General features: G+C 45.6%; 1 protein-coding gene across 1 annotated transcript in view; it reads left to right on the forward strand.

Annotated features, from left to right (window-relative positions):
• LOC102374153 (probable acyl-CoA dehydrogenase 6) overlaps window positions 1–12,972 on the forward strand; it is a 160,012-nt gene that overhangs the window by 96,648 nt on the left and 50,392 nt on the right. Inside the window, exon 4 of the mRNA XM_006025902.3 lies at window positions 11,260–11,366. Coding sequence (XP_006025964.1) covers window positions 11,260–11,366 — 107 coding nt within the window. The remainder of the gene's footprint in view (window positions 1–11,259; window positions 11,367–12,972) is intronic.

Below are 12,972 nucleotides of genomic sequence, written 5' to 3' on the forward strand. Positions count from 1 at the left end.
AGTATGAGAAACCAGAATGAATACTACCAGCTTTTCTTTAAGAGGATGAGCATCAGCTCTATTAAATCAGAATAGTGATGTGCATTAGACATATTTTCATTCAACGGAGCAATCTAATCTGTCAGAAAGAAAATTTATTGCTATTTAAGATGAATTGAGGAAGCTTTCAGCTTGTAAATGAGATTGCGCATAAACAGAACTAAGAAGCAGATCAAGGAACTTTAATAGATTTAGATCCTACTCTCATTTTTTTCACCCTATGTAGCATCTTTCAATATAGTATTCAGTTGTATGTCTGTATTGACAGTAATGTTTGTAGAATGTCATCAATGCAAACTATGGGGTGAGAGAGAACCGATAGTTTTTATGTAACCATTTTTACATCTGTTCTTGTAACCATTCTTATATCTATTCTTGTAACCATTCTTACATCTATAACTAGTGTGCCACAATAAGGAACCGCTGAATTATGCTGGGAACTAAAAAATAAAATGTCCCAACTTCTACAGAGAGTCTTATTCTATTTTCACTTTATATAATAATATATAAACACACATGCGGAACCCTGAAACCTGTGCTGAAAGAATATTAAGGTTCCCAAATATACCCTGCAAAAGTTAGGAAATGCTGGAAGCAGGGTTGCCTGGATCATCCTCAGTTACTCTGTAGGGGAGTGCACATGCATGAACGGAGCCTGGGAAACAAGCAGGAAGAAGTGGAAGTCATCGCACTGTCTCAGAACTATGACATGACTAGAATAACAGAGACTATTCATGGCTGGAGTACTGTCATGGATGTATATAAACTGTTCAGGAAGGACAGGCAGGGGGGAAGAGGAAGAGGAGCTGTGTTTTATGTAAAAGAGCTGTATGACTGTTCAGAGCTCCAGTTTGAAACTGGAGATAGGCCTTTCAAAAGTCCCTGGGTTAGGGTTAGAGGGGAGAGCAACAAGGGTAATATCGTGGTGGAGGTCTGCTGTAGACTGCCAGACAAGGTGGTTGAGGCTTTATTCAAACAGCTAACGGAAGTTTCCCGTTCACAGGCCCTGATTCTCATGGGGAACTTCAGTCACCCTCACTCCTTCTGGGAGGGCAATATAGCAGTGCACATGCAATCCAGGAAGTTTTTGGAGAGTGATGGGGACAACAGAAAAGACTGAAGGGGGATATAATAGCAGCCTTCATTTGCCAGAACAGTGGTTATAAAGAGGATGGAAAAAGACTGTTCTCAGTGGTGGCAGATGACAGAACAAGGAGCAGTGGTCTGCAGCAAGGGACGTTTAAGTTAGATATGAAGAAAAACTGTCATGAGAAGGGTACTAAAGCACTGGAACAGAGAGGTTATGCAATTCAGTATTTCACCAGACAAAGGGGAAAATCATACTAGATAAGTTTCAGAATGGACATGGTGGGAATGACTGCCTTCTTACTGTTGACTTGAGCTGGTGCATGATCAGTTAGGGAAGTTAGACATAAGTTAGCAGGACTGAATGAACTTCATCCAAGAGTGCTGAAGGAGCTGGCTGAAGTCATCGCGGGACCTCTGGTGAAACTCTTTGAAAACTCATGGCACTTGGGGCAGGTCCCTGAAAACTGGAAGAGGGCCAATGTTATGCCCATCTTCAAGAAGGGGAGGAGAGAGGACCCAAGCAACTATAAGCCAATTAGAGAAAATCCTGGAAAAATTCATCAAGGAATCTATGTGCAATACACTTGCAGAAGGTAGGATTCTGAACAACAGCCAGCATGGCTTCATTGCAGGCAGGTCTTGTCTTACCAATCTCATCCCCTTCTATGACCAGGTAACTCACCATCTGGATAAGAGAGAGGAGGTCGACATTGTATACCTAGAGTTCCAAAAGGCCTTTGATTTGGTATCCCACGATGTTCTCACAGGAAAATTGGAGGATTGCAGACTTAACTGCTCAACAGTTAGGTGGGTAGGAAGCTGGCTGCAGGATAGGACCCAGAGAGTTCTAATGAACAGATCTGTGTTATCCTGGTGAGAAATGGCCAGTGGTGTCCATCAGGGGTCCGTGCTTGGTCCAGAGCTTTTCAACATCATTATCAGTGATTTGGATAAGGGAGTGAAGAGCTCACTGGCCAAGTTCACAGATGACACCAAGTTACGGGGGAGCGTGGTCACACTTGAAAATAGGCTGCAGATACAGGTGGACATAGGCTGGCAGATCAGAACCAGATGAAGTTCAACATTGAGAAATGTAAAGTGCTCCATCTGGGGATGAACAGCCTCCAACATACTTACAGGCTCGGTGGCACCAAACAGGCTAGCACCATGACTAAAAGGGATCTAGGAGTAGTAATAGATCATAGTGTGGACATGAGCCGTCAGTGCAATGCTGTAGCCAGCCAAGCAAATAATACTCTGGCGTTCATCAACTGATGCTTCTCAAGCAAAACCAAGGATGTGATTCTTCCACTTTACTCAGCATTGGTGACCTCAGCTGCAGTACTGCATCCAGTTCTGGACACCACACTTCAACAAGCTTGAGAGAGTCCAGAGAAAAGCCACCCGTATAATCAGAGCCTTGCTAGGCAAGCCATATGAGGAAAGGCTGAGGGACTTGGGCCTCTTCCACCTAAAAAAGAGAAAGCTGAGAGGGGACTTGGTAACAGCTTACTGCTACATCAGGGGAATACATCAAGGGCTCGGCGAACAACTGTTCACCAGGGCACCCTTGGGGAAAACCAGGAGTAATGGCCACAAACTCCTGGAAGACCAATTCAGGCTTAACACTAGGAATAACTTCTTTACAGTTAGGGTGTCCAGACTGTGAAATAAATTCCCTCCAGAGGTGGTGCAATCACCTACCCTGGAAATCTTCAAGAGGAGATTAGATGGTCAACTTGCTGGGGTCATCTGACCCCAGTTGTCTTTCCTGACTAGTGCAAGGGGGCTGGACCTGATGATCTTGTGAGGGTCCCTTCCAGCCCCCTACAATCTATCAATCTATGACCCTCCATCCTTGGAGGTTTTTAAGACTGGCTAGACAAATCGGCTCCCAGACTACTACACCTGGCAGCACAGTTTGGGGAGGAGGTGAGCAGCCAACTGTGAGAAAAGAACAGGTGAAAGACTGTTTAGAAGAGCTGCATACATATAGGTCCATAGGGCTGAATGGGATGCACCTGATGGTGCCGAGGAAGTTGGCTGATGTGATTGCAAAGCCACTGGCCATTATCTTTGAAAACACGTGATTGGGAGAGGTCCTGGATGACTGAAAATGGTCAAATATAGTGCCCATCCTTAAGAAAGGAAAGAAGGAGCATCTGGGGAACTACGGACCAGTCAGCCTCACCTCCGTCCGTAAAAGAATCATGGAGCAGGCCCTCAAACAGTCCATTTCTAAGCCATTGGTAGAAGAGGTGATCAGATACAGTCAGCATGGATTCATCTAGGAGAAGTCATGCCTGACCAACCTGATTGCCTTATATGAGAAGATGACTGGCTCTGTGGAAGCGGGAAGAGCAGTGGACCTGATTCACCTTGTCTTCAGCAAGGCTTTTGATGCAGTCTCCTACAACATTCTCGCAGGCAAGCTAAGGAAGTTTGGGTTGGTGGGATGAATGGACTATAAGGTGGATAGAAAGCAGGCTGGGTCATCAGATTCAGAGTAGTAATCAGTGGTTTGATGTGTAGATGGCAGCTAGTATCAACTGCAGTGCCCCAGGAGTGAGTCCTGGAGCTGGTTTTGTTCATTATCTTCACCTGGAAGATGAGATGGAGTGCATCCTCAGCAAGTTGGCAGATGAGACCAAGCTGGGGGGAGTAGTAGAGACGCTGAAGGATAGGGGTAAGATTCAGAGACGTAGACAAATTGGAGGATTGGACCAAAAAAAAAATCATCTCATGAGGCTCAATAAGGACAAGCACAAAGTCCTACACGTAAGATGGAACTATCCTATGCACTGGTACAGGCTGGGAACCAACTGGCTAAGCAGCAGCTCTACAGAAAAGGACTTGCGGGGGCGTTACTGAATATGCTGAGTAAGCTGAATATGAGCCAACAGTGTACCCCTGTTGTGAAGAAAGCTAATTGTGTACTGGACTGCATTAGTAGGATTGTTGCCAGCAGATTGAGGGAAGTGATTATTCCTCCTGTGTTCACCACTGGTGAGGCTCCATCTGAAGTACTATGCCCAGTTTTGGGCCCCCCTATACAGAAAGGATGTGACCAAATTGGAGTGAATCCAGTGGAGGTCAGTCCAAATAGTTAGGAGATTGGGGGACATGACTTCTGAGGGAACTGAGCTTATTTAGTCTAGAGAGGGGAAGACAGAGATTTAATAGTAGCTGTAACCTCCTGTGTCTCTCCACTGGACATCATGCGTGTGACTTCTGCTCGAGCCTTGCCATGGCTTTTTCGGGATGGATGGCCCGGTCGCTGAGCGACTTTGGAGTGGTGCACCAGGGGCCTCTCCTGCCACGTCTTTGATGATCAGTTTATTTTAATTGGGAGGAAAATGTTCTGGTCCTGCCTCCCCTGATGCTTCCCCTTGGTCGCTCCCTTTGCTCCTCTTTCGTGGGGCTCCGCCTCCCCTTCACCCTACCTACTGCCTACTGTGATGTAACCATTCATCGTCAAGGATGGTGTTCTGGGTTTTCACAGTGCTCGAGCCCACCAGGTCTGACAGCTGCAGTCAAGTGACACTGCCTTTTCTCGTGAGCGTCTCCAGTGGCCCTCTCTCTCCGTCTATGTGGCGTCCATGCTTGGCCACCACCCTATTCCCTGGTGCCTTGCCCCTCTTCTCTGCTTGGATTTGACTGTCTGTCAGCTGCGGCTGACCTGCCGTGTCACTGGGTCCCACCGGGCTCCAGTCTTCGTTGGAGGTTGAGGCTGCTCACACTGGCTCTGTAGACGGCGCCTCCGATCTTGGCTGTCTATGAAGTCCTAGGGCGATCCCTTCCTGGGGTGTCCGCCAGCGCTCCACCTGCGGATTACTTGTGGGCTCTCACCCTTCCTGCTCCGCTGGGGACTCTACTTCTGGTCCCCCCAATTGGTGTTCCGCTGGGCCTTTTAGCCTAGCTCCAGGCATCCGGGCGGCCAATCAGCCCCAGCATGCCTATATAAAACGCATCCAAGCCAACGCGGAAGCCGTTCCCGGCTCCCTCCGGTTTGTCTGCTTTTTTTCTCTTTGATCTTGTCCGTGGCGGCTCTGCCCACCGTGGTTTCACTTTCGCCGGCTCTGCTTCACGCAGCATCCTGCCACCTCCCAGCTCCAGGAGGTAAGCCTTTTTCACAGTAGCTTTGAACTACCTGAAGGGTTGTTCAAAAGAGGGTGGAGCTAGACTGTTCTCAGTGGTGGCAGATGACAGACCAAGGAGCAATGGGTTCAAGTTGCAGGAAGGGAAGTTTAGGTTACATATTAGGAAAAGCTTTGTCACTGGGAGGGTAGTAAAGCACTGGAACAGGTTACCCAGAGAGGTTGTGGACTCTCCATCCTTGGAGGTTTCTAAGACCAGCTAGACAAACCTTGACTAGAATGATCTAGTTGAGGATAGTCTTGCTTTGATTAGGGTGTTGGACTAGATGACCTCCTGAGGTCCCTTCCAACCATACTTTTCTATGATTCTGTGGTCTGTGCTGGATTAGCAGCAAGCAGCTGGATTATGCCCAGTGAAGACTAAGTCTTTAGTGATTTTAGCTGTTAAACTCTAGGATAGTCATTCTCAACCTTTTTAGTCTGATGGCACCCTTCAGAAAATGCTAGGGCTTAGCTTTCACTCATTTTTTGACTCCAGAAAATTGTAGAGCAATTCCTGTGTTGTAAAGAACTCAGAAAGACCACAGCAGATCAGAAATGGTTTTAACACTACAGATTCATATTTGAAATTTCTGGGTTTATCATCTCTAAATCATATGTAGGTAGTTGCATGCCCCCATACCATTTTGCAGGGTTCTGACTCGAAAGGGTTCAGGAGTGGGTGGTGTTCTGAAGCCACAGCTGCTGCTAAGGCTTTGTCACCCACCTGCTAAGGCTTTATGAAACCCACCTGTTTTTCGCAGTAGAAAAATGGGGAAATATTTCCAACTAGCCCTGAATTCCACTGCTGCTCCAAAACTACATTTCCTAGAGTGCCCTTCATTCACTCACACATGCTTCTATGGTGCTCTCCTTCTGGAACTAAAGCTAGAAAGTTGCCGGAGGAGAAGCAGGGGGCTCAAGAAAGTGAGGTGTCCCCCAGTCTATTTTGGTTCCCCCCTCCCCACTGACTTAAGCATTTCCCAGGGCTTGTGATCCTCTCACCCACCCATTCTTATATGAGATGTTTGTAGATCTAATTGTGCTAATATTGAGTGACACCCCACAGCACCTTTACTGAGAATCACCGCTCTAAGAAATTTCTACTTGAGGAGGTACATGCTGTTTTTCTAAGCTTAAGACTTGACCAATTTAGGGGAGATTTTCACAAGAACAGCAAAAGCACATGCTGTGTGGGGCACCTTTTGCCTTGTAAGTCCCACTTTCAAAGCAAGGGCCTGTTACAGCTGCTTAATGAAAAGGTTGCAACATTTTTAGTGGGATAATATATTTCCCATACTCATTCTTGGAAACAGCTGAATTGTTTTGGCCAAAACCTTCCCCCAGAAAACTAATTATTCAAAGAGAGTTCCTTAAATAGAAAACTTCAGCCCAAAGAGTCAAAGCTTGACAAATTTATAAGCAAGTGAAAACAATATTGGCAATTATATGAAAACATAGTTCCATCTGCCTCACATCCAGTAAGTACTTCTACTTTCTGGTTGGTTAGTGCAGGACAAACAGGCTACAATTGATTACATTTTACCAAGAAGAGATTATTTGAGTCTTCACAGAGTTCTTTTTGTGCAAAAGACCAGAAGAACCTGTCCCAATATGAGAGAAAGCAAAAACCCAAAACCTGCCTTCTGTATTTCATTAGGGCTCTTGTCTGTGCTTTTTATCAATGGGAACAAGGTTCCTGAATTTCAGCTTCTACATGTGTTAACAGTGAAAGGTCACAGTTAGCAGTCATAGTTTCATAGATGTAGGGTCAGAAGGGACCTAAGTAGATCATCAAGTCTGACCCCCTGCCCTGGGCAGGAATGAATACTGGGCTCATATGACCCCTGGTAGGTTTGACCTCATATGACCCCAGCCAGGTAATTATCAAGCCTCCTCTTAAAGACCCCTAAGGTATGAGCCAGCACCACTTCCCTTGGAAGTTGGTTCCAGATCCTAGCCGCACTGACTGTGAAGTAGTGCCTGCTGATGTCCAGCCTGAACCTACTCTCAAACAACTTATGGCCATTATTCCTTGTTACTCCGGGAGGTGCTTGGGGGAACAGGGTCTCTCCCATTCCCCGCTGGTCCCCCCTGGTAAGTTTATAGATGGTCCCCTCACAGCCTTCTCTTTCGAAGGCTGAACAGGTTCAGGTCCCATAGCCTCTCCTCGTAGGGTCTGCCCTGCTGTCCCCAGATCATGCGAGTGGACCCTCTCGATGCTGGCCATATCCCTCCTAAAGTGTGGTGCCCAGAACTGGACGCGATACTCCAACTGTGGCCTGACCAGTGTGGCATACAGAGGGAGGATCACCTCGTTGGCCCTGCTCGTGATGCATCTGTAGATGCATGACAAGGCGTGGTTAGCTTTACTGACCACATCCTCACATTGGCGTCCATGTTCATTTTGGAATATTGATTCCAAGATCCCTTTCTGTCACTGTGCTTATGAGAAGGGCGTTCCCCAGCATATAGGTATGCTGCTGGTTCTTACTGCCCAACTGCAGTACCCTGCACTTGTCAGTATTGAATCCCATCCTATTCTCATTCGCCCACCCCTGTAACTTGTCCAGGTCCAGTTGTATCCTGTCCCACCCTTCTAGCATGCCCACCTCGCTCCAAATCTTAGTGTCGTCAGAAAATTTGAACAGGGTGCTTTTCACCCCCTCATCCAAATCACTAATAAAGAAATTGAGCAGTACGGGCTCGAGGACCAAGCCCTGGGGGACTTGCCTGCCCACATCCCTCCAGGTCAAATATGACCCATCCACCACCACTCTCTGGGTGCGGCCCCTCAGCCAATTTGTGATCCATCTGACTGTGTAGGCATCAGTGCCACAGTTGCTTAGCTTTCTAATGAGAATGGGGTGGGAGACAATGTCAGAGGCCTTCCTGAAGTCCAGAAAGACTACATCCACTGCAACACCTGCATCCAGTGATTTTGTGACCTGATCGTAGAAGGCAGTCAGGTTGGTTTGACAGGACCTGTCCCTAATGAACCCATGCTGGTTGCCCCTGAGCATCATCCCCCTTGCTGGTCCTTCACAGATGTGTTCCTGGATAATTTTCTCAAAGAACTTCCCCAGGATCGAAGTAAGACTAACAAGCCTATAGTTGCCCGGGTCCTCCCTCCTCCCTTTTTTGAAAATTGGGACCACATTGGCCTTCTTCCAGTCTTCTGGCACCTGGCCAGAGCACCACGAGTGCTCGTAAAGCTGTGCCAGGCGGCCCACGATGACCCCTGCCAATTCCCTCAGCGCCTTGGGGTGGAGAGCATCTGGACCTGCTGATTTGAACACATCTAACCCCTCCAGAAGTTCCCTAACTTGGTCCTCCCTGACCCTAGGCCTGGCGAAGTCTCTCCTGAGTCCATCCTGAATCCCAGTGGGGGAGATGTCCCGGTCCCTGCACAAAAAAAAAATGGAGGCAAAGAATTTGTTAAAAAGGTCTGCCTTTTCCTCTGGTACAACCACCAGATTGCCAAGCGTATCATGCAGGGGCCCCACATTACCTGGTGCCTTCTTCATACTCCCTGTGTATTTATAAAAGGACTTTTTGCTGTCCTTGATCCTTGATGCAAGCCCTAGTTCCGTATCTGCCTTTAGCTTTCCTAACAGCCCTGCTACAGACCCGAGTGATGGAGGTATACTCCCCTTTGGTGATAGTCCCTCCCTTCCACTGGGTGGACACCTCCTTTCTGGCTTTCAGGTGTTCCTGAATGACTTTGGCGAGCCAGGGGGGCTTTTGAGCACTCTTGCCCCCTTTGATTCTCATTGGGACTATTGCCCCTTGTGCTCAGAGGATCGTCTCCTTAAGGACCAACCACTCATCTTGGACACCCAGTTCCCCTACCCTCCAGGACCCCAGTGCCCCTCCTACCAAGCTCCTCGACTCATTGAAGTTGGCCCTCTTGAAGTCAAGGGCTACTGCCTTGCTACAGGCCCTTGACGCACTGCGCTGGATGGTGAATTCCAGTAGGTGATGATCACTGTCACCCAGGGGGTCAAGAACCTGGAGTCCCCTCACCAGGTCATCACCTGTGGGCAGGACCAGGTCCAGCAGGGCATTCCCCCTGGTGGGACTGTGCACCTCATGGGTTAGGTGGAGGTCCTGTATCTTGGCAAGGAACTTTCGTGAGCGGTCAGACCAGTCAGTTCATGCCAATTATGTTGTCCTGCTTTTTCTACTCCATTTGCAGATGTGGAGGATCATTCAGATTCTTAGCTAATGTAAAATGTCATTGCTTCCTTAAAATTAGTGTACCACTATTTAAAAAACTGTAAATGGGCTGGCTCAGGTAACTAGGCTATATTTAGCCTGATACCAGTTCTGGGCAAAATCATGGAAAGCATGACATGAAGAACACTCAGACAGTCTATTCAACTTATTGTAGATAAGGCTGAGAGGTGACTATAAGATATTTTAGAGATTGAGGGGACTTTTCAGTCTTCCAGACCACGGCTTAATAAAATCTAAATAATGAAACAGAATGTTAAACAAATACAATCTTGAAATAAGATTAAATGTCCTGGCAGTTAGGTAATTAAACATGGGGCAAGTTTACCAGGAAGGGTGTCAGGTTTACCACTGCTTAGAGTTTTCGGCAAGTTTAGATATCCTTCTAGTGCTAGGTAAAAGTATCTAAATTAACTCAGGTACTCAAAGCAGTATAGTTAATACTGTTTTCCACTTGAGATAAGATACCCTGCTTTTCAACTGGGCTATCTAATCTAGGCAGAGTACTGTGCAAGCACAGGAAAATAAAATACAACATCATCTCCAGTAAGTATGCAGATGGGTAAGATGTTAGTAGGTTTGTAAATAATGATGAAGATAGATCAGTTGTTCATGTGGGATCATTTGAATAGCATGTGCTTTAACATAGTCAACACAATGGGAGTTTTGTCTGAGTAACTAAATAATGTTTTCAGGATTTAGTGTGTGTGTGTGTGTGTGTGTGTGTTTATAAATCCATGCTTTAATGCTGGGAAACATGTCAACCACTTCATAAAACGAATTACTTTAAAATGTACTCTTACTTTTTGCAAGTTAGCAGAATTTTCTTTTAAATCATATGATATAGTAGAGTTGTTGAATTTGTTTTGTGGATGCTGTGTATTGGGAAAAAATCAACAGTAATCAAGTATTTATATATTTTTAAAGCTTAAAAATATGAATTGCTTTGCTCTGAAAATACCGTTAATAGTTTTGTTTGTTTCTTTTTATTGTGAGATTGGGAGAAAAGCATAGGTGGGAGGGAGCTATTACCTTTTATAATATAAAAACAAGGTATACCATATAGAATATCTATGGGGTTGATGTTCATGGAGGGTGAAAATAGTTCATTGTGCAGGAGTCCAGCACAAGACTCTCTTCACATCACTTAACCCTAGCATAGAGTCTGTACAAAGCTACTGAAGATTGTGTGAGGATTGCTGATCTATTTTTAACTGGCACAGAAGGCTGAGGAGAAGTCACACAGAACTGGTAGCCACCAACATAGCAGACATTAAAGGACTGCATTTTTAGAAGTATGTTTTTAAATATCTGTCTCCCAGTGTGTTATGAGTGCTATTTCCTTTCAGAGACTGGGATATAAGGAAGAACTTCTTTACTGCCCGAGGCTATGAGGACTGCCACTGGAGGTGGTTCAAGCACCCACTTTGAATGCCTTCAAGACACATTTGGATGCTTATCTTGCTGGGATCCTATGATCCCTGCTGACTTCCTGCCCCTGGGGTAGGGGGCTGAACTCGATGATCCTGTGGGGTCCCTTCCAGTCTGAATGTCTATGAATCTGTGAATATGATCTTAAAAGTTCTCTGCCCCAACCCTATGCTGGAGGATGGATTTTACTCTGTGCATTCCTCCCACGTAGAAATTATTGGGGAATTAAGTAGGGGCAGTGGATTTTACAAAAGCAGAATAGATATTACATTTAAAGGCATTTCTCCATAAGCTTTTAATATCCTGTGTTCCCATTCTTTCATTGCAGATTTGGTTCTAAAGAGCTGAAACAAGAGTTCCTTGTACCAAGTATAGCTGGTGATGTCGTGGCTTGTTTGGGAGTCAGTGAAACTGGAGCAGGGTCAGATGTTGCAAGTAAGTATGCTTATTCTAAAATATACATTCTGAGCCAGCCTTACATGGCCCATTGGTTAAAGTGTTAGACTCTGGGTACACTAACAATTCCATTATTACTAACACCTAGTGATGGCATTGGTGAGAAATATGTGGAAAACCAACACGTGGACAGGGTCAGAAAGGACAAAACAAAATGATACTCAAAGATGTGATGCAGTGTTTCAACTTGAAGGGATCAAAATGCATTAATTCAGCTCTTGTAGGATTTCTAGTCATTGCCTGTGTATTAGACCCAGGGGAGCATATTAATCCTCAGTACAATCAGCTATCACTCACATGGAAGTCTGAGCCAAATTCAGCAGAGATGAAAATAGTAGTATAAATAATATTTAGATGAACTAGTCAGAAATAGCTGCTAATAATAAAATGGTGCCATTCAGAGGTGGGCAAAATGCGGCCCGTGGGCTGGATGCATCCCGCCAGGCCATTCTATCTGGCCCACAGGGCCCCACAAAATTTAGAAAATTAATATTTATCTTCCCCTGGCTGCCTGTCATGCGGCCCTCAATGGCTTGGCAAAACTCAGTAAGCGGACCTCCACCCAAAATAATTGCCCGCCCCTGGTGTAACTTGTCCTGTTTTGTCATTTAATGGGTGTGTGAAACAAGAGTGATTTATTTAGTAGTATAAGAGTGTTGTAGCCATATTGGTCCAGCAATTATATGAGAAGAAAGGATTTCATAGGGCGATGATATCTTTTATTGAACCAACTATTTAGTTAGGGTAAGAGTTAAACAAGCTTTTGAATGGAAGAATGTTTTGCATTCAAAAGCTTGCCTAACTATGCTAACCACTAGGTGGTCCAATAAAAAATATGACCCTAAGAAATCCTTACTTGTATCAGGGAGAGTAAAAGAAAATGCAGCTAACGAGATGAGCTAAGGCAGGGAAGTATCATTCTTAGCACTGATGAATTTGGCCCATTGTTTTTAAGAAGAGTATACAGTAGGACAGGAAGTCAGCTGGGGTCATAGGATCCTAGCAATATAGGCATCCAAGTGTTTCTTAAAGGTGTTCAGAGTAGGTGTTTATATATCACTATGCTGATCTTTTCTTCCGCTCCCTCTAGGATTTCAGTATGGTGTCTCCTTATGGTATATATCCTGTTGTGAATTGTACTGACTGCTATTGTGGGTCTCAGAACTGAGTTTTGTAAAGGCAGGGGAGACATTTTATATTTTTCACTGACCCTAGGGTTTGCTAGATTGTTTAACAGTTGTCTTTTCTCTTTACTAGTTGTACGTTTTCAGTTTCACTTTGCCAGCCTTCTCTATACTAGAGTATAAATAATAGGGCTGTGTGAAGCTTTGAGTGCTGATTCGATTTGGAGGAGATTCGTCCCGATTCAGTGGCTGAATCTCCAAAGTTGAATTGAATCAGGAGACCAATTTAAAGATCCAAATCAATTCAAAGCTCTCCGAATAGATTCGGAGAGCTTTGGAGATTCAGGCAGTTCTCGCGTGCTACCACAGGTAGCTGGACCCGGACTCCATGCTGGTTAGTAGGGGGTGGGGGAGGGGGGACTGGAGGAGATTGCAGGGGACCATGGTGGGGGGACCTCTTC

Source organism: Alligator sinensis, unplaced genomic scaffold (genome assembly GCF_000455745.1).
Source record: "Alligator sinensis unplaced genomic scaffold, ASM45574v1 scaffold436_1, whole genome shotgun sequence".
NCBI classification, from domain to species: Eukaryota; Metazoa; Chordata; order Crocodylia; family Alligatoridae; genus Alligator; species Alligator sinensis.